Genomic DNA, 25,742 nt, shown 5'->3' with positions numbered 1-25,742 from the left:
CTCACCTGCTAATCCCTGCCCTGGGCCACCCTCTCCTCCCTGCAGCGATCAGGCCATACACTTTCATCCTCTGCTCCGCTCCGAGAGCTTTTATTCCTGGGGTTCCTGGGGGCCGGGGTGCCGCCTGGCTACAGGACCAACAGGAAGTGGGGGAGGGGATTCACAGATCCTCGGGTGGGGCAGGGGCACCGCCAGGGCATGCGGGGCACCATGGGGCAGTGGACGCAGCTAAGAACAGCCCAGAGGGCCCAGGCCGCTGTCCAAGCTTAGTAGGTCAGCGCGTGAGCCTGGACCCCCTCTCGGAGCCTGGGGGCCGGGGGGGTCAGTGCTCGGATGCTCAGCGGCCCTGAGCTTGGAGTCTCTGCATCTGGAGGATCTGGCTCAGAATCCGCTGCACATCTTCATCCATCTGACCCTGGGGTGGGGGAAGCAGAGAGAGAGCCTGGGCCCTCCTGCCTCTGTTCCCCTATATCCCGTTCCCTGCTCCCCACCCCCGAGGGCTCTGAACCTGCCCCCCTGGTCGGAGGAGAAAACAGGCCCAGGGTGCTGGCGGCCGGGCGCACTCACCTGGATGGCGTACAGGAGGTGGCTCCTATACAAAGCCACCACGGCACTGTGGTCCCTGGCAGCCTGCTGCGGGTATGGGGGACAGGCACTCAGAAAAGCAGCTCCCCCAACACACCCCAAAGCCCCCTTTACACCCAGAGCCCCTGCATCCGCGTGAGAGCAACTAAAATACTGTCATCCTTTTGCCCGCGGCTCTCCTGGGGTCCCCTGCCCTGTGTCCTCACCTTCAGCTGCTCCTGCAGGGCTTTGACCTGGCCACGGAGGGTCTCTACTTCGGGGGGGCCCGGGACCGCTGGCTGGTCCTTCAATGCCTCCTTAAGACTGAAGACTTCCTTGGAGAGCTCTGTGATCTGGTGGGGAGGGGCACAGGAGGGGGGGCCTCTGGTCACCCTGAGCCTGGGAGGCTTGGGATGTCTCCAGCGTGGTGGGAGGAGGCTGGAAGGGGAATGTCACGTCCTAGAGGCCGACCCACTCCCACCTGCAGGCCTGGCCCGCAAGCTAAGAGAGTGGCCTCCGCGTTTTTAAAATGGTCAGGGTGGGGATGGGGGGTTGTGCGTGGAAATGTCAAAAGAAAAATGATATTTCATGACGTATGAAAACCAAATCAAATTCACATTGCTGTGCTCGTACATCGAGTTTCATTGGCGCAGGACCACGCCCATTCATCGACACAGCAGAGCCGAAAACACGGACTCTGGCTTTTTCCAGAAGGTTGCCGATCCTGTCACAGCCGCGCTTGCGGACTCTGGAAAGTGGAGGCTGACAGAACAGGAGGCCCAAAGCAGCCTGGCCTGGTGGGGCTGGGTCGGGCAGCCCTGGGTCTGGGTCCCTCCCTACCCCTTTCTTGAAGGAGATCTCGGGAAGACGACTTAACCCCTCTGAGCCTCAGTTTCCTTATCTGTAAAGGAAGGAGAATCACAGTTCTCACCTTGGTAGCTTACTGTGATTCGGAGCAGAGGTTAAATCTAAACTGTGCCTGGCAAACAGCAGGCGCTCAATGAACGCCGAGCTTTATTATTATTATACTACAGATCAGAGGTTCTCAACCAGGGGCCGTCTCGCCCCCAGGGAACCCCAGGCAGTGTCTGGGGTCATCTGTGCTGGTCACACTGGGGGCGCTCCTGGCTTTGAGGGGGTCGGGCCAGGGATGTCGCTCAGCCCCCCGCGGTGTCCGGCACGGCTCCCCCCACAGAGAACGGCCTGACCCGAGTGTCGCTAGTGCCCAGGGGGGAGAGATCCTGCAACAAATAAGCCATAATCTCGACTAGAGTTTTATTTCATTTTACAGAGGCAGTAATGCGCTCAGAGAGGTCGAGTGCCTTGTCTAGGACCACACAGTAAGCTAGGCCTGGGTGACTATGCTAACGCCCCTGCGGCTCCGGGACTCACGTCCACTGTCCAACGGGTGAGTGATATAACGTGTCACTCTGAGCCACTCACTCTGCCTCTCAGCTTGCTCATCTAGAAAACAGGAATCAGAACGCCTTCTGGCTTTCAGGGTTAGAGGGAAATTAAAAGTGATAGTGTGTGAAAACCACCCAACTCCATAACCGTGGGCTGCTGTCAACCGTCATCGTCACCGAACACCAGAACCCGGGAGCCTAGGCCCAAACGCCGGCTGAACCCCTGCAAGGCTGTGCAACCTCGAGCAAGTGGCATCACCTCTCTGTGCCTCGTTTCTTCAAACGGGGGCAATGAGAGCACCGATCTTATGGGAACCTGATGTGAGAACCAAATGTGTCCAATACATAGCACAGGGCCTAGCATGCAGTAAGTGCTCAATAAGTGGTACTGTGGTTCTCATTCGTGGTTAGAACAGTAACCCGTGTGTCCGTGTTGTCCTCTTCCTTCTCTGTGTCTCAGTCTCCCATCAAGAAGATGGGCCGATCTCTCAAGACTCTTTCATCTGGGACACTCTTGGATTTCCCCCAACCTCTGATGGGTGGGAACCCCCCCCCCAACAACTGAGCACAGGAAAGCGGGACACACCTTCTTGTCCTTCTCCTTGGCCATGTCCAGGGCCTCCTGGGCGCGGCTCTGGGCCTGGCGTGCCCGCTCGGCCTCGGTACGGAGTCCCCGCAGCTGTTGCTCTGCTGTGGCCAGCTGGGCCTCAGCCGCGTGCCGCTCACTCTTCATGAACAACGCCTCCCTCTGGACCTGCAGCCCGAGCCCATGTGTGACCCTGAGGACATGAGGACGCCAGGCGCGTGGAACCCAGCATCTTCCAACCTTTCTATTCTAGCCTGAGCCCATTCAAGCCCGTTTTGACCTCGGGGAAGTTCTGGGTTCTTCCCAGACAGCGTGAACATTCTAATGACTCCACCAGACACTTGTGACGTGCCAGCTGTGTGGCCTCAGACAGCTGACTTAACCTCTGTGTGTCTGTTTCCTCACATGTAAAATAAGGGTAATGACAACCCCCACTTCACAGTGCAATAATGAAGATAAAATAGACAAATGCATGGCATGGGCTTAGAACAGCACCGGGCGTATGGGAAGTACAACATTCAAGGCGTCGCATTGTTCTCACACCCACGTTCCCTTCTCTGTCCCTGTTGTAAAGGCTTATAGCTTTTCTTACAAGAGGAAAGAAAACCAGAAGAATTTGGGTGGAAAGCAAACAAATGTCTGGGAGTCGATGACTACATTTTCACAAAAATATCAAGATCAGAGAATGTTAGCTTGTAAAAACTGACCCTGGGGTGGGGGCTTGCAGGGGAACGTTGGCCTTTATAGAAATAATAGTTCCAGGGGAACGAGGGTAAAAAGTAGGTGTTCCACTCAGTATGGACTGGCTACACTTTAACAATCAAAAAAAGAAAAATCAACTACACTGATAAAAGCCAATCAGACTTGCAAACTTTACCCGCCCCCCCAACACATGGTCGTGAAGCAGATAAATCTCAGGGAATAAAGATGAAAACGGACATCCTTTGGTTGGACTGTGGACTCTACTAAGTAGATCATGGGTTTTGCTGGTTCTAACAGAGCATTGTCTTGGAAAAATAATAATTCTGGCTGCCATTTATCGATCTCTTACACTACGACTGTCCTGAGTAATTTATATAGGTTAAACCACTGAATTTTCACATGAGGATTCAGTAGTGTTATCATCTGTGTCACAGGGCTGAGTAAACAGAGGTGTGGAGAGAAAGATGTTTTCCTGATAACAACTAATGGACGTGGCTCCTTCTTATTCACATATTTTGTTATAACACCTGGTAGTTTTAGGGTTTTTCTTTGCTTGTTTTTTAAAGATTGCATTTATTTATTCATGAGAGACACATAGACAGAGGCAGAGACACAGGCAGAGGGAGAAGCAGGCTCCATGCAGGGAGCCTGATGTGGGACTCGATCCTGGGACCCCAGGGTCAAGCCCTGGGCCAAAGGCAGATGGTCAATCACTGAGCCTCCCAGGCATTCCTGTTTGTTTTTTAAGATAAGAGACAGAATCAAAAGTCTACCGCAAAAAAAAAAAAAAAAAAAAAAGTCTACCGCCAGGGACAAAAAAAAAAAAAAAATATATATATATATATATATATATATATACCCTGGCCTTAAAAAAAAGTGAACTCAGCATCAAAATCTAAAATATTTTGGGTTCAAAATATTAGATTAAAAAAATCTCTGGGCATGACGTCCTCCCTACTTTGGGGCTGAAACATCAAACATGCTCAAAAGGCAAAACCACAGGCTCAAAACAGCCAGCTGGACGAACCACAGGGAGATTTCAGAGCAGTGGAGAAGATGGACATGAGGTGCGAGCATCAGGGCAGCTCACTGCCTACAAAACACTGAGCGGCCATTGATCCCTCCCTCACACCATATGCACAGTGAGAGCCAAAGCATGAGCTCAACTGTGGGACAAAGCAACAGTGTGACCCTGGGGTGCACGGAGGTCTCACAAAGGAACCACAAAAAGTGCCAACCAGCAGAAAAATGACAGGGTCAAATGGCCAGAGGTTTTTAAAAGGATAACGCAAGTCGAAACGTCCGAGAGATCAGAACGGCTTCGAGGTCAGCCATCCAACTAGAAAGGCTAACAGGGTCAAGTGTCTACAGGATTGGGACCCCCGGGGTTGGACAACCCCCCACACCCCTGCTGCAGGTCAGACTGCCCAGTGGCCACCGGCTATGCTGGGGGCGCCCGGCCACGCTCACCTGGAAGACCTCGGCGCTGGTCTTCTCGTGCCGTCGTCCCAGGTCCTCCAGCTGCCCCTCCAGCCGGGCCACGTCCGCCTGCAACGCGCCCACCACGCGCTCGTGCTCCAAGCGGGCCACGCTCCCCACACGCTCCCGCTCTAGCTCGGCCCGCAGCCGGGCGGCCTCCTTGCCGGTGGCCACCACCTCCTGCTCCAGGCTGGCCGCCCGGCCCCGCAGCTCCAGGGCCTCCTCCTGCAGCCGGTGATGCTCGGACGCCGGCACCGCCGACTGGCGCAGGGCCTCGGAAGCCTCGCGCAGCTCCGCCAGGCCCCGCCGGGCCTCCTCGCAGGCCGCGGCCAGCTCGGCGGCTCGGGCCTCGGCCGCATCCCGGGCCTGGCCCAGCTGGGCCGCCGCTGCCCGCTGCTGCTCCCCGGTGGCCGTGGCAGTGGCCAGCTGCCCCCGGAGCGCCTCCAGCTCCCGGCTCTGCTCCAGCCGCACCTCGTCGCGTCGGGCCAGCTCCGCCCGCAGGCCCCGGGCCTCCTCCTCGGCCAGCAGCCGGCCAGCCCGGGCCTCGTCCAGCCAGGCCGAGGCCGCCTCCAGCTCCCGTAGTCGCGCGTCCCGGACTCGGAGGTCCTCCCGGGCCTGCTCCAGGGCGGCTCGCAGCTGGACCACGTCCCCGCTGCTGCCCTCCGCGGCGCCGCCGCCCTCGGCCTCGCGCACCCGCTCCCGGAGCCGGCCGGCCTCGGCCTCTGCGGCCTGGCACTTGCCGTGGGCTGCCTCCAGCTCGGCGGCCGCCTCCCGCTCCCGCTGCCGGAGCGCCTCCTCCAAGGCACGAATCCTGGTCTCCAGCTCTGCCTGCAGCTGCTCTGAGGCCTCCGCGGCTCCAGGGTGGAGGGCTGGGCCCGGGGCGGCCTCCACGGGCGTGGACTCTGGGTCCATAGGCTTGGCCTCCCCAGCACCCACTCCGTTGCCCTTCACTTCTGGTTCCTCGGCTTTGGGCTTTGTGGCCTCTGCTCCTGTGGCCTTTGTTTCTGGATTTCCTCCCTCTTCCAGAGCCTCAGTTTCTGTGGCCTCAGCCCCCGTGGATTTTGTTTCTGTGGCTTCAGTGTCCATGGGTTTTGTTTCTGTGGCCTCGGCCCCCGTGGATTTCGTTTCTGTGGCCTCGGCCCCCGTCGATTTTGTTTCCGTGGCCTCGGCCTCCACAGATGCTGTCTGCACAGTTTCAACTCCTGCAGCCTCCTCCTCTGTGGTCTCAGCTCCGTGAACTTTGGATCCCGCAGCCGTGAGGCCATCAAGCTCCATCTCCATCGGCCCATTCCTGGTGGTCTTGAGTCCTGTGCCTCGGCCCTCCCCAGCGGCTGCCTCCTCTTCTCCAGGGGCCCCCCGGGCTTCCAGTTGCTCCAGTGCCCGCAGGGCCTCGGCATGCTGCCTGCGGAGCTGGTCAAACTCAGCCCGGAGAGAGTCATAGAGCGCCAGAGGGATGACCTCGGCTGACCCATTCACCTCCATCTCATCCTTCTCGAAGCTCTCCAGGATCTGGGAGGTAGTGGGGAGCTGGCGGGAGCTTGTGGCCATGAGGGCACGGAGTGGCCTTGCCACTTGCCCTACCCACAGACTCAGCCATGTGCCCACCCTGACCTCCCCGGGGAGAACCATCCCTCGGGTCCTCAGATCTGTCCCGACCCCACCCTCCTGGGCCTCGGTGTCCCCACCTGGACCTTCTCCATCAGCTCCTGGTTTTGTCTGGTGAGCGCAGCCACCTGCTCCTGCAGCGAGGCCAAGAGCTCCTGGGCTGAGGGGCTTAGCCGTTTGCAGAGCAGAGCCTCGGCCCCTGGTGGGCACACAGAGTCAGCCCCAAGGGTCCTGGGCCACAGGGGGTGGGGGCTGGGGGTCCAGAGCAGGGGGTCGGAGCCTCCAAGGCAGGCACGTGGAATGAATAATGGGTGGGGGTCGACGTCCCTGCCAGCTTCAAATTCTCTCCATGCCTGTGAGTCAAGGCTCCATTTCCCAGGGGGCCCCAGGGACAAGGTGGACAGGGGTATGTGGAGGGGGGACAGGGGTGGGGGCTCACCTGGAAAGTCAGACAGTTCACCCTCTTCATCCTGCAGGGTGGCCACATCATAGCTGGTGTTCTCCCTCTCATTCTGGGGGGTAGGGGGGACAGGGTCCAGTTCGGGTCTGACCCCAAGACCACCCCCCCCAGGAATCTAGAGAGAACAGGGGAGTTTGCGTGTCTCCATCACCCCCCAGAAGCATCAAACTGGCCACGTCTGGCCCCCAGTGTTCACCACGGGCCGTGGGGCTGCACTGGGCTCCCCAGGAAGGGCAGAGAACAGCCCAGCAGCCACGCAAATGTGCGACCCCTACCCGATGCCTGGGGTTGTACGTGCGGCCTGTGCGTGTGGGATAGAGAGAAGGGTGCGGGGCTGTGTCGTCACAAGGACGTGTCCCAGATTCTGCACTGGGGTGTCCACATGTGAGTACCCGGCACAGAACATCTGTGTGGCTCAGGGTTTGTGGGTCTGGGGTGAGCACAGGCGTGTGGCATGGCCCCCGCTTCCCCGGTGTGAGTTCCCGTGACGACGCGTGACCTTGTGCTTGTGCTTTAGGCTGGTTTGTGTACATGTGATGACTGCAACCGTGTTCAGGTACTCGTGTGGGTTTGTGTGCGTGAGCCCGGTTACGCACATGCCTGTGTCTGTGTGGTCATGTATCTGGGGGTAGATCTGCGTGCGTGCGTGCATTTGTGGGTGTGTCATCTGCGTGTGATGGAGAAGTGTCTGTCGCACGTGCGCCCGTATCTCCAGCATGCACTTGTGAGTCCACGTTCATGGACGCCGGGGGTGGCTGCCAGTTTTATAGGTGAGACCACGCGCGTGTGAGCGTGCCGTCTGTGACGGCGTGGGGGGGGGGGGGCACGCCCACCTCCAGCAGCGACAGGCGGCTCTGCAGACTCTCCACCTCCCGTCCCAGGCTTTCCTTCTCCTCCTGCTTCTCAGCCAGCAGCTGCTGCAGCTCCTGCACCTGCAAGGGTGGGCGGCAGTGGGGGCTCGGCCAGCCCCTGGGTGGGGGGTAACACAGGGCGGCGGGGCGGCTGGCTCTCTCCGCACCTGCCACCTACCTGTCTCTCCAGGCTGTGGAGGGAGCTGGCCTCGGCCTCTGGCAGCTGATGGGAAGAATGGGGGACAGGGCTGGAATCTGGGTTGAGTAGCCCTCGGGCCCCACCATGGGTATCTGCCGAGCACCCACTGGGCACCCAGCACGGCTCCACCCCCCGACTCGTGACCAACATTTATTAAGTGTCGGACCCTGTTTTGGGCCACTAAGTCCTTCACTCGTCGGCTCACGTATCCCCTCCTCTGATAACTATCGAGCATCTACCGTGAGCCAGTCGCGGTCAACCACGCCTCTCCCCGGGGCTCGCTGGCAGTCAAAAGGGCAAACGTGAATCAAATACGTGGCATGGCCACAATAGCAGTTATGTGCTTTGGATAAAAATGAAGCGAATTGGGAGGTGAGTGGGGACTGTCACAATTTTAAATAAGTTGGACCGGGGGAGATGTCTTCTCTGAGCAAAGACCTACAGGAAAAGGAGGAAGGAGCCACAGAAACTTCTGGAGGGGGAGTGTTCCAAGCAAGGGGCACAGCACACGCAAAGGCCCTGGGGCAGGACAAGGCCCGGAACACTGGAGGGCCAGCAAGGAGGCCCGTGTGGCTGGAGCAGAGTGAGCAAGGGTGGAGACAGGGAGGAGGGAGCGAGGAGAGGTAAGGGGGGGTCTTCCCCGCCCAGGCCCGTGTCCCTGCGGCCCCTCACCTCCTGCTTCCTCCGTTCCTGGTGCTGCTCCAGACCCCGGATCTTCTGCAGCAGGCGGCCCCTCTCCTGTCGCAGCCGCACGATCTCCTCATAGGCATCTTGATCATCCTGGCCCCCCCGCCACCCCGGGGACCCACCACCTTCACATGAGGCCCAGGGGCTGTCCACTGCAGAGCTCCCCCCGACCCCCGTCTCCCCTCCCTCATCCCCTTTCCTAGGGGCCAGGGCGTCTCTCACCGGCACGGGGATGCTGGCGGGGGGCTGAGGTGCCTTCCGCTTCTTGGGAGCCCCTCGCTTCTCATGGCTGGACACAGAGTTCTGAGGGGAGGGGGGGACATGGCAACTCTGGGGTCCAGCCCCACTGTCATCAGCCCCAACTCTGCCCTCACTTCCTGTGCGACCCTGGGCAAGTCCCTGCCTCTCCCTGGCCTTTGCTTAGCCCCACATAAAGGGGGGGGGCCACACTTCCTGAGAGTTCCAGATCTAGTGCTTTACTCTCTGCCCCTCTCTGTACTCGGCACTTGGTACTAGGACTGGATTGTCTACAGGTTCACTTCCCCTGTGGAGCTGAGATGCCATAGGGCTGGGGGCGGGGTGGGGGGAGAGAGAGACGGGGTGGGGCAGACCTGCCTTCTTCCCTGACCAGCCCTCACCCAACTCAGCCCCACAATTTGCCCCCCACTGCAGTGTTCTCACCCAGTCCCGAGGGCTCCTACACTGTGGGTGCTGCTGTCACTTGGTGGCAGCATACCCTGGAGGTAGCATTCGTCCCAAATAGATCTTCCTAGGTCACAACCCTGGGATGGAAGTCCATCTCGTCCTCCTTCCATAAGTGTGGGGCAAGGCAGGGCGGAGGAGGTGGCGGCGGGGGTGGGGCGGGGGAGGCAGTGTGTGCAGGGGGAGGGGACTCATTCACTGCTTTGAGATCCGTACCTGAGATGATGCCTCGCCTGAGTCATCCTCTAGGAGGGCAGGGAAGAGAGAGAAACAGGGTCAGGCACTGTGGTTTGGGGGCTCCATTCCCAGCCCTAGGAAGGGCTCTTAGGGAGGGGACCTACGGCTGGGGAGGGCTCCCAATTCCCCAAGTATCAGGAGTTTTAAAGTAAGACTCAACTATTTTTGCAGAAGCTAACCTGAGGGGCCTTGGAACCCTCCAAAGGAGAAGGACAGTGGCACCTCCAGGATGGGACTGGGGGGGGGCACCAATTCTTAGGAAAGATCCAAGCATAAGGATCACCCACGAAAACAGAGTGGATGCCTCAATCATTCTAGAAGCTCTGGGGCTCCTTGACACTGACCTGAGTAGCATCAGGGGACACATGAACCCCCCCCACACACACCCCGGAAGGCAGCAAACAGGGATACCTTGAAACTCTCTAGAGCAGAGAAAGGGGGTGACCAGACATTGCTTAGACCAGACACAGGTGGGGGGGATGCTTGAAACTGCTTTGGGGTGCGGGGCTTGCATACCACTGAGTGGTGAGGGGCGCTGCGCAGCTTCCTGCAGGAGGTGCAGGATGAGCTTGTCTCCTGCCAGGGCTCCGTAGTGAGCAGCGTCCTGGCCCAGGGCGTCGGTGATGCCTGGCTGGGCCCCGCCCTGCAGCAGCACCTCCACCGTTTCGGGGCTGGCGCCCTCACAGGCCATCATCAGGGCTGTCCTACCAGGGGAAGGGGCCGCTAAGGACGTGAGGACATTCTCTAACCCGGCCCCCCCAGCCCCCAAGCCCTCCTCAGTTACCCAGGCCAGGTTGGGGTGGGCGGGGGGTGGTGGGGGGAAAAGGTCAACCAGATCCCCGCCACCCAAAGAAGTTCAGAGACTTGCCCAAGGTCACACAATGTACAATGGATGGACTGGGAGGGAGGGGCGATACTCACCTGCCCTGCAGGTCCTGGTCATTTGCAGCGGCCCCCTGCTGCAGGAGGAGGCGGCACAAATCTGTGTGACACATCTGCGCTGCTATGATAAGGGGCGTTGTGCCTGACTGGTGGGAATGAGGGGGAGGGGGAGACAAAAACGTGAGAGGCTGACTTTGGGAGGTAGGGAAGCCTCTACGAGTGACCCTGACCTTCACTCCAGACCTTTTCGCCCCTTTTAGAAAGGTGCCTGGGATGCTGCCACTTGGTGACAGCGTACCCTCAAATACACTCTCTTGCCCAAAAAGATTCCAGAGGCTCACCCGATCTCGGGGATTCAGTTGTGCCTTGAAGGAGCAAAGCATTTCTGAGCAGGAGATGCAGCCGCCCGCAGCTGGAAAAAGAGGGAGGGTAGGTAGGACAAGGTTTAGGCATTTTCTGGGGGGGCCTTCTGGCCGGTGTGATCCTTAGCCCTTGTTTCATGAGAAGTTCCCGCCTTTCCTGGGTGGGCAGGCAAATGTATGAGTCCCATTTGACAGATGAGGAAACTGAGGTCCAGCCAGTAGGGTCAGAGACAGAGCAAACCTGCTGTCCCCTCGCTCTCTCCACATTCCGCCACGGCTCTCTCTTAAGGTAGGACTTTTGACGGATTTTTACATATTTCATCTCTTTGATTTAACTGGCTCTGGGCACCTGTTGTGCAGCCAACCTCATATGGCAACTATGAACGTTTACTGTTGGGGATCACGGGTCAGCTGGGACTGGGGTTGGGGCTGGGTTCTGGGTTTTGGAGGTGAAAGGAGGAGCGAAGAGGTTTCTTGGAGGCAAGAGCCGTGAAGTGGGGAAGCGCTTGGGAAAGTCCGGCAAGTGGGAGCGGTGTGTATGTGGTGACCCAGGAAGAAGAGGGGGGTCCGCTGGCAAAGCCAATGAGCGCGATCTGGTTACGTGCTGTGCGCCGTGGGGGGGGTGCGGCATTTTGTTTTCTGGTGGAACCCCAATGCTTAGAGCCTGACACACCGAGCGGGAACTCAATCAATCTTTACTGAACAAAAAAACACCTAGTGAGCCTCCGCAGTGGGACCCAGGGCGTTACCATCACTAGGCGGCGGCACCTCCCCGGCCACCGAAACCCCAAAGCACCCACAAAAGTACTGTGTTCCCAAAGGGTCAGCCGCTCCTTAAATCATTAGGGAAAGTCACTTCCTAGACTCACGGGCGAGGTGGGCAGGTGTTGGGCTGGGATCTGGCTCCCGCAGGTGGGACCCTTCCCCACCCCTCCGGAAGGAATCCAGATTTAATGGTTACCAAGGGCGCTCGGATCTCTGGCCTTGCTGCGACCACCCCTCCCTCCACACCCCAGGATTCTGTTAAAGGAAGTTGCACTCTGGTCACCCCCTGCTCCCCCCGCCCCCCACCGCCACCACGGGGGTCACCCAGGCCTGGCTGATATTAGGCTGTGCTGACCAGGAGTCAGACAGCCTGGGTCTCCCCCACTTTCTTGTGGGCGAGCCTCAGTCACCTTTGCCTGTGCAATGGGGTCACTGCGGTGCAAAGGGTTGCCGGGTATTAGTGGTGAGCCCCGGGTGGAAGCATCCCAAGCCCGGCACCCCCTGGGTTGTGGTGAGGGCGAAGCTGGGGGACACCCACCTGCATGATGCAGGGCCGTCCACCCACTGCTGTCCACAACATCCACCACGCAGGACGCCTGGGGAGGGGTGCGTGTGCGGGTCACCGGAGGGTCTCTAAGAACTGCCCCTTCATGCCTCAGCCGTCTTCCCTCCCTCATGCCTGCTCTGTGGAGCCCGTCCCCTCACGGCCCCCAGGTGACCTGGCCTTTACGAAAATTGGTGAGAAAGAGGAAATAGCTGGGAGCTCAGGAAGCCCTGGGGGCTTAGGGGCTGGATGGGAGCCCTGAGAGTGCCTGAGAAACTACCTAGGGTTTGGGGAGAAGCTGGCGCTCCAGACATATCTGGTGTTGGGAGCATCTCCTGGGTGTGGGAAGTATCTGGACATTCAGGGAGTATCCGGTTGTCCAGGGAGTAGCTGGGGATCAGGCGTTAAAAAGCCAAGACATATATCTAGGATCCAGCAAGTATCTGGAGGCTTGGGGTGGGGGGATTTCTAGGACTCGACCGGGGTTCAGAGGAAGGAAGTATCCAGGTTTGAGGGAGTATCTGACACAAGAAAGTAAATGACCTGTAGCAGCTGCTTCAAGCACTGTGGGTGCCCATACTTGGCGGCCAGGTGGAGGGCATTGTAACCTGAAAGGCAGGGAGTGTCTGCTAGGGCTCCCCATACTCAAGGAGCTTCCAGCTGCTCCCCAAACTGTGCCAGCTATTTGTGATGAGCTTCCCTGTGTCCAGTAAGTCCCCAGACTCCAGCTTCTTCTCTAAACCATGCTACTCCCCGTGGCCAGAGACTCTCCAAGCTCCAGCAAGTCTGTATCCCAGACTACACACCGCACCCACCCACCCCTTAAGCCCCCTGGGGGACCCTTTAGGGTCGATGACACTGAAGCTTCAGGGATGGCCCCGGAACCCAGTCACTCTATCTGCTCCTGCTGGTCTGCAAACCTTTGCTACTCCACGCACTACCTATTTCCCTGTCTGATGCTCCACAGACCCTCAGCTGCTCCATACACCCTGGCTGCTATGTTGCCTCCTACGTTGCCCCAAAGCTTCAGACATGGCTTTGGCCCACACCTAGTTACATCCTGAGCTCCAACCACTCCCTCTGGCCATGCATCCTACCTCAGATATTCCCTCATCGCCCTAGTTAAATCATCCACCCAGATTCTCCTTTTATCCCAGCTACTCCCAGAGCGCCAGCTCCCTCTAAACCCCAGAGACTTCTCATGCTCAGGTACTCCTCTGTCGCAGCTACTTCCTGTGACTTAACCATGACCTGAGTCCTGGCCACTCCCCGACCGCAAGCTGTCCACTGACCCTGATTGGAGCCGGCTGGAGTCCTCCTCCATGGGCACTGCAGCCCGACCTGTCCCGGGGAGCACGGAAAGGAGGAACTCCCCCTCCTTTAACAGGTCACAGAAGCCACAGGGGATGGCTTGCCTGGACCCTCAGGTCTGAGTTCCTCATCCCTCCCCCCCAGGGCCCAGCAGGCAGTACCTGCCCCATCCGTGCTCATGACGTTGGCGCCGTGTGCCAGCATCACCTCCAGGCAGCTGGCCGCACCCCTCATGGCAGCCAGGTGGAATCTGGAGGTTAAAGGCCAGGGATCAGCTGCAGGTGGGCCCCCCTTCCCTCACAGCGCCCCCCGAGGGCGTGGGCACTCACGCGGACTTGCCCTCAGGGTCCAGCTTCGTGGGCACCAGTCCCTTGCGGGTGATGAGGGCGGCCACCCGTGCAGCGTCGTTGCTGTCCACAGCCTGCAGCAGCCGCTCGTCACTTTTGCCCCACTCCTGGCTCTGTGGGACACACCCAGAGGGTCGTGGGGCCCTGCGATCGCCACCCCCTCCCTGCTCCCCCTCCCTGGGGCTCCAGGCTTCACCACCTGCCCCTGGGCACTTGCCTGGCGCCTGCCTCTGGCTGCCGGCTTCGGGATGGGGCAGGGGCCACAGGGCGGGCAGGAGCCAAGGTCAGTGGGGCTGAGACGCAGCTGCAGGGGGAGGCAGTCCTGGGCGGGGGCCTGAGACCGTGTCCCCCAAGCCTGCCTCCCCCAGCAGCTGCCCCCCAGGTCCATCCTACACCCACTAAATTCCCCCCAGATCAGCCCCCAGCATCTTTCCTGAAAGTTGTCCTCCCCTACACCTGGGTCCCTAGCTGGTCCTTTTGTGAAAACCACCTTTCCAACATCACCCGCACCTCCAAAACCCTCCCATAGGAATCCCTAAAAGGGCCCCTTTAATTGTCCCTCAGAACCGTCCTCTGACATTCATCCTTCTTAAACTGACCCTGAAATAACACAATTGTCCCCCAAATGTTCCAAGATCTGCCCCCCAAATACCTCACTTAGCATGAAATGCATTCCACAATGTCTTCCCCAAATTGCTGAAGTTTCTCCAAAATCATCCCCCCAATGACCCCAACATCTCTCCTAAAAATGTCCTTCCAAAAAAAATCCCTTGAATGTTCTCTGAAATTATTCTCCAAATGTCAATATATTTTCCCAAAAACGATCCCTCAAAAGAGTCCAAACTGTCCCCTCAAACGAACCCACCCACAACTGTCCTCTAGATTTTCCAGATTTGCCTCGTCTGTTCTCAGAACTGCCTCCCAGAACGTCCCCCGGTCTCCTCGAATGTCCCCCATCCCCCACCCCCTGCCCCCCCTTCGCTGCGGGTCCCGCCGGGGCCTGGGGGCGGGGGTCCCGGCCGGGCGCGGCCAGGGGCGGGGCGGGCGGGGCGGGGAGGGGAGACTGAGGGCCCGAGCCCCGCCCGCCCCGCGCCCCCTGCCCGGGCCCTACCGCGGAGGAGGCGGCCGAGCACACGCACAGCTGCTTCATGGCTCCCAGGTCCGGGAGGCCACCGGCCGGAGGGGGGGGCGGGGGGCAGAGGGAGGGACGGGGGCGGGGGGGGGGCGCGGAGGGGCGGCGGGGGGCCGGAGGGGAGGGGCGGGGGGGCCGGAGGGGAGGCTGGGGAGTCGGGAGGGGGAGGCTGGGGAGGGCGGGAGAAAGGGACTGGGAGAGCCCGGAGGGGGGGCTGGGGGGGCCCGGAGGGAGGGGCAGGGGCGTTGGGAGCGCGGAGGGAGGGGCAGGTGGCGCCGGAGGGAGGGGCGGGGCGGACCAGGGGGAGGGGCCGGGGGGAGAGGCCGGGCGGGGGGGCGACCCGGGGGCGTTCGGAGCGGGTACTGGAGGGTCCAGAGGGAGGGGCTGGGGGGTCCGGAGGGAGGGATGGGTGTCCGGAGGGAGGGGCTGGGGGTCCGGAGGGAGGGATGGAGGGCCGGAGGGAGGGGCCGGGGGGTCCGGAGGGAGGGGCTGGGGGGTCCGGAGGGAGGGATGGAGGGATGGAGGGCCGGAGGGAGGGGCAGGGGGTCCGGAGGGAGGGATGGAGGGCCGGAGGGAGGGGCTGGGGGGTCCGGAGGGAGGGGCTGGGGGGGTCCGGAGGGAGGGGCTGGTGGGAGGGAGGGGCAGGGGGTCCGGAGGGAGGGGCAGGGGGGGGTCCGGAGGGAGGGATGGAGGGGCCGGAGGGAGGGGCAGGGGGTCCGGAGGGAGGGATGGAGGACGGGAGGGAGGGGCTAGGGGGTCCGGAGGGAGGGGGCTGGTGGTCCGGAGGGAGGGGCTGGGGGTCCGGAGGGAGGGATGGAGGGCCGGAGGGAGGGGCAGGGGGTCCGGAGGGAGGGATGGAGGACCGGGAGGGAGGGGCTAGGGGGTCCGGAGGGAGGGATGGGGATCCGGAGGGAGGGGCTGGGGGGTCCGGAGGGAGGGGCTGGGGGTCCGGAGGGAGGGGCTGGGGGTCCGGAGGGAGGGGCTGGGGGTCCGGAGGGAGGGGCTGGGGGGTCCGGAGGGAGGGATGGAGGGCCGGAGGGAGGGGCAGGGGTCCGGAGGGAGGGCTGGGGGGTCCGGAGGGAGGGATGGAGGGCCGGAGGGAGGGGCAGGGGGTCCGGAGGGAGGGGCTGGGGGTCCGGAGGGAGGGGCTGGTGGCCGGAGGGAGGGCTGGGGGGTCCGGAGGGAGGATGGAGGGCCGGAGGGAGGGGCAGGGGGTCCGGAGGGAGGGATGGAGGACCGGAGGGAGGGGCTAGGGGGTCCGGAGGGAGGGATGGGGATCCGGAGGGAGGGGCTGGGGGGGTCCGGAGGAAGGGGCTGGGGGTCCGGAGGGAGGGGCTGGGGGGTCCGGAGGGAGGGGCTGGTGGTCCGGAGGGAGGGGCTGGGGGGTCCGGAGGGAGGGATGGAGGGCCGGAGGGAGGGGCAGGGGGTCCGGAGGGAGGGATGGAGGACCGGAGGGAGGGGCTAGGGGGTCCGGAGGGAGGGATGGGGATCCGGAGGGAGGGGCTGGGGGGGTCCGGAGGAAGGGGCTGGGGGTCCGGAGGGAGGGGCTGGGGGGTCCGGAGGGAGGGGCTGGTGGTCCGGAGGGAGGGGCAGGGGGTCCGGAGGGAGGGGCAGGGGGGGGTCCGGAGGGAGGGATGGAGGGCCGGAGGGAGGGGCAGGGGGTCCGGAGGGAGGGGCGGTGTCCCGCAGAGCTCCGCAGCCCCGCCCCCCCAGGTAGGGGTCGCGCGGGGAGGGCCTGGGCTCGGGGCGGGGTGCCGCTGGGCTGGACGCTCCCTGACCTTCCAGCCTGGAGGCGGACGGGGCCCAGGAGGCCGGGCTGCCCCGCCCGGGCGGCTGCCCGCTGCGGCGTCTCCGCCTGGTCCGAGCCGGCGGCGGGTGGCGGGTCGCAGGTGACTCCGGCGGACGTCCCCTCGACGCCCCCTCCGCCCGGCCGTCTTTCACGCTCTCACGCAGCGGTGGGACCCAGCAGTCAGTCTGACAAACTTGAATCTGAACCCAGGGCCTCGCCCCCAGGCCCTCCGCGCTTCACAGCTACCCGACCCAGAAGATACTTGCTTACCTGCTTCGGACTTAACATTCCTCACCTGGAGAATGGGTTTCAAAATAGACAGTAGCTACTGCCCGCAGAGGGTTATTATTAGCAGGAGGAGGACTAAGGAGATGGTCTAGGCAAGCACGCACCGGTGCGGGGCACATAGTAAGTGCAGCGATCATGGGTTCATTCGTCAAGCACAGATGTGCGTAGGCCCGTGTGCATATCTAATGTTGAGTCCTAGGGACACGGGCCGTCATAGGTGGTCAGTGAAATCACCGAGACCCGGAGAGGACACAGCTCTTGGCTATTGTCACAGCTCTTGGCTATTGTCGTAGACTGGGAGCCCCTGGACAGCAGGGCCAGGCCCAGGCCTCCCTGACATAGGCCTGGCACCCCAGGGTGGGGTGGAGCCCTTGGTAAGTCTTTGCTGAGTGAAGGAATGACTGAGGCCAAGCCCTCGGAGCCATGGGAGTCTCATTCACTGAGTCCGTTTGTCCTATGGGGTGCCTGGTGCTGCCCGGGGAGTCTCTAGGGAGAGATATACACCCATGGGTTGATGAACCAGGGTGATCAGGGCTGTGATGGGGGAGGCCCAGGCCAGCTGGGAGCTCAGAGAGGTCTCCTGACACCAGGGGAGTCTGGGAGGGCTTCCCAGAAGAGGGGGCATCTGAGCTGAAACTGGGAGGATAGGCAGAAGTTGGGGGGTGGCAGGGACACGATCAAGTTCAGGAGAGATCATGAAATTATGTCTTTCCTGCACCTGCCCAGTTGCCTGTGCGCTGGTGCACGACCAGGTGGTTGGAGGTCATACTTAAGGGTAGGGTGGAGGAGGAGGTGCATCCACGGAAGGAGGGGGGGGACCAGGAATGGGGGGCCTCAGGGAAGCCACGGAAGGTTCCAAAATGGAATGGCTCACTGTTGATGTGGTTGCAAATTCACATAGGAGCCATAGGGGCCGTGGGGTGGGGGTGGGGGGCACAGGGATGAGAGGGGAGAGAAGGGATGAGAGCAGAGACAGCCTTCTGGAAACGGGTTAGCAGTTGCAACTGCAGACAGGAAGGGGGGGCCTGAATACAACTTGGTCACGGAACGCACGTTGTGTGACTTTGGGCCAGTCACGCTCCTTCTCTGGGTCTCAATTCCCCAACTGCTAAATGGGATAGATAAAGCAACAGGCACCATCGGGCCGGGTCCCTCCACTGAGGCACTGCAGACTTTCAGTCCCAGATCCTTCTCTGTTGCAGGGTTGGGGGGGGGAGCTGAGCAGCATCCCTGGCCCCCACCCACTCGATGCCAGGAGCGCCCCCAGTGTGACCACCACAGATGTCCCCAGACGCCACCCCCATATCTCCAGGGGCAAGATCTGTCTGTGATTCTTCTTGGGACATCTTTGGGCAGGGGGAGGGAGAGGCGGGGCAGATAAATGGAGAGTTTGGTGATAGGCAACTGGGGGGGGGGGGGTGTTGAGGGCTCGTGCCTCCCACACCCAGAGGCAGAGTGCCCCTCTCAGGCTTGGCCAGGGAGGGAGCTGAAATGGATCTCCCAGCGCAGGCCTCGGATTTCCCAGCGCCTTGGCCGGTCCTCCTGGATACTACGGGAGCTCAGACAAATACCCCTCACCGCCCCCCCGCTGCCCCCCAGGGGCTCAGGCCAAGTCTGGACCTCACCTGACTCCTCCCTCTCACGCCACACCCACGCCACCAGCGAACCCCACTGGCTGTGAACTCCATCCAAGTACCCTGTCCTGCCTGGTCCACCCCATCCCTGTGGGCTCCATGTGGGGACACCTCCACTCTGGTCTCCCCGGCCCTGCCCTGGGCCCCCAGCTTCCTGAAGCCTCATCAGCTCTTCTCTCCCTCCTGCCCGAAAGCCTCCAGCAGCCCCACTCAGCATAAAATCCAGACTGCTCTGGGGAGGGGGGTGGGTATCCCCCCAAGGTTTCTATAGAAACTGGTCCCCTTGGGCCAAATCCCACCCCCTGCCTGGTTGTGTGCAGCTTGAGAACTAAGAATGGTTTTTACATTTAGAAGTGGGGGGGGGGGTCAAAAAGAAGCGTAATATTTTCTGATACGTGAAAATGATATGAAATTCACATATCAGTGTCTGTAAATAAAGTTTTATTGGGACGGAGCCACGCCCATCTGTGTGCTGCGGCCTCTGGCTGCTCTCAGAGGGCTGGGTCCCCCCCTACCTCTCACCCCCAACCAGAAACAAAAATGTTACTGCCTGGCTCTACAGGGAGAATTTGCCCCCCACTACTGTAAGCAGTACCCCCATCAAGTCCCTACACTTGCCCTGCTCAGACCCAATCCCGAGGTCACGGTGCCCTCCTTTCTGGTCTGGGGGCGTCTGCTCTTGTGGTGTCCTCCACCCAGAGCACCCTCCCGCCCCCACTGTCCACATGGCCCATTCCTCTCCTTTTGTCTACACTGGAAGGCACCTGAACAGGGTATTTTTAGCAGGGTTTTTGTTGTTGTTTTCATTGCTCCTTTCCCCTCCTGATGCCACATCGTGTCCCCTTCTGAATACTCCCTGCTTCCTCTCGGGCTACTCCTCGCCTACAATGTCAGAGGAGACAGCATGAAACCAAACAGGGGGCCCTTCTGAGGGTGGGTCTGTGAAGCCAGCCTGACCTCCAGCACCTACAGCAGGGAGGGACCCACTAAATGTCCGTTGAATGAATTCAAGGAACAGGTAACTCTGGAGAATAAAAATGTGAGACAGACTTTCCAGGAAGCAGTGAGGCCCTGGGAATCTGTGAATGTCTCAAAGCTCCAATCTTGTGCTTGTGGGTTTTTTCCTAAAACCTGAAATAAGGGCAGGAGGCTGGTGGGAACCTAAGGCCTGGGCTCACGGCTTCAGTTAAATCCCATTTTATGGATGGGAAATCAGGCCCAGAAAGGCTCTGAGAAGGCTCAGGGCAAGTATGGCCATGTGTTCAGGTCTTTTTTTTTTAATTCATGAGGGAGGCAGAGACACAGGTAGAGCGAGAAGCAGGCTCCCTGCAGGGGTAGCCCCATGTGGGACTCGATCCCAGGACCCCGGGATCACGACCTGAGCCAGAGGCAGATGCCCAACCGCTGAGGCCCCCAGGCGCCCCGATGTGTTCAGGTCTTAAAGCAAAGGCTGGTGGCAGAGAAGCAGCCGCGGCAGGGAGGAAGGACCAGCAAAGGTGTGGGGGTGGCCTGTGCGCTGAGATGAGGGAGCAGCTGGGGGCGGGGAGGCGGGGGTGTCTGTGTGTCTGCAGTCACGCAGTCACGGTGTTCGCTTTCCTCCCTCGGGGGAGCTGAACAAAAGCCGAACCTGACTCCCGCTGTCTGCCCAGAAACTGGAGCCGCCGGAGGGAGGGACAGTGAGCTGCGGGAGATGGGGGGATGTAGAGGACGAGGTCGTCCCGTCCGTGTCCCCCCAGTCCCCCCAGCCACCTCCCAGATGCCCCCCTAGATGCCCTGACACCCTCACACCCAGCCTGAGGCTTTAACACGTGTCCCTGTCCCCCATGCACCCCCACACCTGTGCTACATGCCCAACATACCCGTGTCCCAAATTAGGTGTCTGTTTTTCTTTTTCTTTTTTTTTTAGCTGCGCAAACTTTTTCAAGGATTTGATCTCAACTTCGGTTATAATTCTACTTTTGAAGTCAAACAATTGTAGGGTTTGGTTTACCGCTGCCTTCAACATCTCAGGAATTCTCGGTGGTGGGGGTGGGGAAGGGGAAAATGTGAAGAGTCCAGCTTAGGAGCTGATTCCACACGGGATGAAGAATTTAAGGATCATTCGGCAATGAAGGAGTCTGACTCTGTGCCCACATTTTTTTGTAGGTGGTGAGCGAGCTATTTATTTCTGACTCCATCTCTCGCTACTTCTCTCCAATCAGTAGACTCCCCACCCCCCCCACCCCCAACCTGGGGGAAGTCTGGTGTCTCCATTCCTAGCTGTGTGACCTTGGGCAAGTCTCTAACCTCTCTGGGCCTCCTCTCTTCATCTGTAAAGTGGAATAATAAAAGCTCCTACCCCATAGGATTGTCATGAGGAAGACATGAGCTAACATCCGCAAAGCTCCGGGTTAAGCTCCTTACAGTGTTTGAAAACACACATAAAACCAAAACAAGGAAATAAAGCCCGAACCGGGTGCAATCAGCAAAAATGAATTCAATGCTATTACATTTAAATGTTTAAAGTTTAAATTAAAATAAGGATGGGATGCCCGAGTGGCACAGTGGTTGAGCATCTGCCTTTGGCTCAGGGCGTGATCCCGGGGTCCTGGGATCGAGTCCCACATCGGGGTCCCCTGCAGGGAGCCTGCTTCTCCCTCTGCCTCTCTCTCTCTGTCTCTTATGAATAAATAAAATCTTTAAAACAAAATTAATTAAAGAAAGGGAAATGGAATATTAAGCTGAACATATTCCAGAAATAGATGAGTTGGGAAAACCGAGGGCGCCACGGGAGGCTCGGGAACAGACGCACGGTGACCCAGCTAGTCAAGCGGAGGACGCGCCCAAACCCAGAGCCACCTGACTTTACAAACAGGCTTGTTCCTCTGCCCCCTTTTCAGCTTTCAAGAGCTCCTCTCCTCCGGCTGGGCCCTCTTCAGCATCAGCCCGCCCACACGCTCTGTTCCAGCCCAAGAACCTGCTCATCATCCTCCCAAGATGGCCCTGAATCACCCAGGCCTGGCCCAGCCCCCATACTTCCCTACACTTGGGGGACCAGGGGAGGGTGGGTACAACTGAGGAAGGAACATCTCCCTCCGGGAGCTCACAGTACTCTCTGCACAGGAGGCCAGCTCCAGCCACCTCAGGGCCTTTGCACTGGCTGTTCCCTCGGCCTGGAGCACAATTCTTGAAATATGCGCACAATTCCCTCCCTCTTTCCCTTCTGACCTTTGCTCTTATATCAGCTCCTTGCCGAGGCCTTTCTTGACACCTTGCTCTAGGACTGCAACCAACTCCCCTGCCCCAGATGCTCCCTTTCCTTGCTTTCTTTGTTTCCATGGTATAAAAAATGCCTTTTCATTCATTTATCTTGTTTAATATCCATCAACCCCACTTGGCTGTCAGCTCCAAGAGGGTAGGCACATCCTCAACACCTAGAACAGGGCCTGATACAAATACTTTGCTGAGTGAATGCTCAAAAGCAAGAAATAGGGTCCCTGAGAAAGTGAGTCCTCTGAAAAGCAAGCGGTTATTGGAGCTAGGGAGAATGGAGATTGTTCCAGAAGAAGAGTTACTGGCACCAAATAGGGCGGGGGCTGTAGAGGGTTGGACAGGTGGGCAATGCAAGAGAGGGCCTTCCGCATGGAGGCGAGGGGGGGCGCTGGTGGCTGGAAACTGAGCAGGAAGAGGTGGGGACATGAGGGCAGCAGGGTGCAGTCGACAGGAAAGGCAGGAGAGGGAGCAGACCCGGAACCTGTGGGGGGTGAGGAACCACGGGGAGAGTCTGACCAGGAGGGGCCTGGTCGTAAGGAAGCTGCCAGAAGGATCAGAGGAGGCGTGGGGGACAATGCTTCGAGGGCCCAGTGGCTCCTCAGCCAGGCCCTGGGGCACCCAAGCCTGAAACTAGGGGACACTGGGCATTCAGGGGCCTCAGACTCACCTCTGTCTTCTTAAATCGTGCCCGGAGGGTCTTCATGGCCAGCGTCCCACGTTTCTCCTCAACACAGGCCACCTGGGGAAGCACAAGGGTGGGGCAGGATGCAGCACCTGGTGAGGAGGGTCACCTGCCTCCCTCTCCTCGAAAGGACCCCTTCGTCCTCCCTGGGCCATTTCAGACCCTAGAGCAGGACACAGACACAGGACACCCCATCTCCTATTTGCTGTGTGTCCTTTGGCAGGTCACTTGCCCTGAGTTTCACCTGCCTCATCCTTAACCTGAGGGAGAGAATCCCCTTTTGACCAATGGTCAGTTTTCAGTGAAGTCCCTAGCCTAGAGCCTGGCAAACAGTAGGTGCTCAATATATGCACCTCTCCGGTGTTCCCTGTTGTGTACGCAGATAAAGCTTTCTGTGGTCTCTAAGCTTTCATCAGTGCACTTATTGCTACATAGAATACCCTTCCTTCTCCTTCTCCTCTGGTCAACTCCTATTTACCCTTCACAGCCCCGTTCCAGAACCCGATGTTCTGATGAGCTTCGCCTGTTGTCCACAGGCTGAACTCTCAACTCCTCAAACCGGCTTCCTCCAGCCCTGCTTGGGTCCCTTCCTCTGCCCCCGCCCTGGTTTGGAGGCTGGAAGTGTCTGGGCTGGTACTAGTACATGAGGCTGGTCTGCACAAAGGCACGTTTCTTGGATAATCAGAGAAGATCATCTGCAGTCAAGTGTCCTTCCACCAGGCGGTGTCTGTGTGACGGAGAGCACGGAGGCCAGTCACCCAAGGTGAGAGGTCGGGGGCGACGGCTGTGTACACGTATGGCACCTGTCCGCCTATACATGCCCGCCTGGGCCCCTTACGCGTTCTTCCCGTGTACGGGGCTGGAGGGCAGACACATCTCAAGGTGGGCGGCCAGGGATTCCTCCCCACTGGGAGTCGGATTTCTAGGGAGGCCTGTCCCCCACCTGTCCAACCTGCCTGAGATTCTCGAAGCCATTCTTCCGTCTGTCTACTCACCCATCCATTCCCCAGTGCATCCATCCTCCTACCTGAGCGTTTGTACAGACAGCCGCTGGCTACCAGCCACCAACTCACCTTCCCATGACCCTTTAATCATACTTCATCCACCACCCACCTATCATCCATCTATGCACCCACTTACATATTGGACACCCATCCAGCCAGCCATCCACCTAGCCACCCATCCAACACCCACCTGTCCATCTATCTAGCCCCCCATCCAACACCCACCCATCCATCCACCTAGCCACCCACCTACCTACACATCCAACACCCATCTACCTATCCAACCATCCATCCACTTACCCACCCATCTATCCACGTGCCCATCTACCTACACATCCAACATGCACCCACCCACCCATCCATCCACCTACCCACCCATCCACACATTCAGCACCCACCTATCCATCCACGTACTCACCCACCTACGTATCCAACATGCACCCACCCACTCATCTACCTAGCCACCTACCTACACATCCAACACCCACATCCATCTACACACCCACCCACCTATCTACACACCCAACACCCACCCATCCACTCACTCCACGGTGCATTCATCCATTCACCCTTCCATCTACCCACCCTTCTATCTACTGACCACTCATTCACCCACGCACCCCTCCACCAATCAGCATACCCATTCACTCAGCACTCACCCTACTCTTTTTCTTCTACCTCTGTCTCAATCACACCCAGAGCAGGGTGTAATAAGACACCCAAGAGAGTCCACAGGTTGCCAGGACAGGAGAGAACCATGGGCTTGGGGGGACGGGAGTAGCTTCCCGGAAGAGGTGATGGTATATAAAGCAGGACCTGATGGCCAGGCAGGATGCTGAGAGGGACAGTGGCAGTTAAAGAGGGTATGTACCCTAGACGGTGCAAAGGCTGGGAAGTGGGAAGTGCATGCATGAGCGTGTGCACGTGTGTGTGTGTGTGTATGTGTGTGTGTGTGCATGTGAGGGTGCCTGGGTAGCTCCTCGCCGCAGCTGGGACACATGCGGGCTTCTCCTTTCTCCCTCACACCAGGGCTCAGAGGCAAGGGGCCGAGGTCCTAAGGGGCGCCCCATCCCAGGCTTCCCTCACTTCCTCCTCTCCTACCTCCTGCGACTCCAGTGACTCTAGCACCAGCCTCCGTGCTCACTGCCGGCTCCAATTACCTGCTCCCGGCTGGGCCACCGGCTCACACCAGCAGCTCCAAGTGCTCAGCTCAGACACCCGATCGGCTCTGAGAAGGCAGCTGCCCCAGGGGGCCGGGGATGAGCAGAGGGAGGAGACAGGCTGGCCGCGGGGCTGCCTGCTGGCCAACGAGCTCTTCCACCACCCTCTACCTCCCTTCCAGGCCTTTGCACTTGCTGCTTCTCCACCAGGAATGCCCCTTCTCTACCCTACGTTACTCCCAACCCGCTCGCTCTCCCCATCTCATTCCTACTCACTCTTCGGATCTTTGCTGCAACACCCCCTCCTCCAGGAAGCCTTCCCAGGTGCACCCAGGCTGGGTCAGGTGCCTCCTCTGAGCTCCCTGTCGCCCGGTGCCCTCATGGCACCTTAATCACACCAGAGTCACCACCTCCCGGTCACCGGTTTGTGTCCATCTCTCGCCACAAGGTGCCGCCTTTGTTCTCCAGCGTCTCCCCCGCGCGTTTCTTCAACGCATCCTCGAGGCCACCAGCCCCAGTGCCCTTGAGCAGTCTCCTAGCCCCGCACCTGCCCTGCCCAGGGGAGACTGCCCCGCGCCTGGGCAGCGCTGGGCAATCCGCAGCGGCGTCCAAGGCCCCACGTTGCACACACCAGGCCCCCGCCGCAACTTGCACGACTACCCCGCGCTTGTGACTTTCATAAACTCCCGAAATGTGCAGCAGAAAGAGCCTCGACGGGAAGCACCTGGCCTCGGGGACGGCGGGGGGTGGCGTGGGGACCTCCATTTACTCATTTGCAAGAAGAGCAAAGGGGACGCGCTGGCCACTTGTGCCCCTCATTTTATTTTTTTGCAAGATTTTTTTTTTTTTTAATTCATTTATGAGCACAAGTAGGGAGAGGGAGGGGCAGGCTCCCAGGGGAGCAGAGCCGCACCCGCGTCCCATCCCAGGACCCGACCTGAGCCGAAGGCAGACGCCTGACTGCGCCACCCAGGCGCGCCTGTGCCCCTCATCTCAGGGGTGACCGCACACATCTCCGCGGGGTGCTCGCCGCGGTCTCCCGCCAGCCGCCACCGCGTCCAAGGGAGCCGGCTTCCCTTTGCCAGCAGTTGACATGGCGCCTGCGGCGACAG

The 25,742-nt window shown here is 59.9% G+C and overlaps 1 protein-coding gene across 7 annotated transcripts; it reads right to left on the bottom strand.

Annotated features, from left to right (window-relative positions):
• Positions 1-67: 67 nt before the first annotated feature.
• On the bottom strand, positions 68-25,709 carry ANKRD24 (ankyrin repeat domain 24). 7 transcript variants are annotated; one of them, XM_041760726.1, is made up of 21 exons: positions 25,568-25,709; positions 22,452-22,523; positions 13,672-13,802; positions 13,504-13,592; positions 12,575-12,639; positions 12,026-12,083; positions 10,702-10,772; positions 10,400-10,506; positions 9,995-10,182; positions 9,458-9,486; positions 8,762-8,842; positions 8,525-8,632; positions 7,832-7,876; positions 7,636-7,734; positions 6,782-6,854; positions 6,423-6,541; positions 4,729-6,246; positions 2,557-2,724; positions 792-917; positions 568-633; positions 68-415 (listed from the first exon to the last, which is right to left on the bottom strand). In XM_041760726.1, exons 2-21 carry the CDS (start codon positions 22,485-22,487, stop codon positions 338-340), a joined length of 3,255 nt encoding a protein of 1,084 aa, XP_041616660.1. In that variant the 5' UTR covers positions 22,488-22,523; positions 25,568-25,709; the 3' UTR covers positions 68-337. The 7 variants fall into 7 exon arrangements, with proteins under 7 accessions (XP_041616660.1, XP_041616658.1, XP_041616662.1 ...); XM_041760724.1 differs by lacking the exons at positions 22,452-22,523; positions 25,568-25,709 and adding an exon at positions 14,801-14,841; XM_041760728.1 differs by lacking the exons at positions 22,452-22,523; positions 25,568-25,709 and adding an exon at positions 14,801-14,841 and having other exon boundaries at positions 8,525-8,590.
• Positions 25,710-25,742: the final 33 nt, after the last annotated feature.

This window comes from Vulpes lagopus, chromosome 7, assembly GCF_018345385.1.
Source record: "Vulpes lagopus strain Blue_001 chromosome 7, ASM1834538v1, whole genome shotgun sequence".
NCBI classification, from domain to species: domain Eukaryota; kingdom Metazoa; phylum Chordata; class Mammalia; order Carnivora; family Canidae; genus Vulpes; species Vulpes lagopus.
The sequence above is the reverse complement of the archived record's forward strand: the minus strand, read 5'-3'. Positions and strand labels throughout refer to the sequence as shown.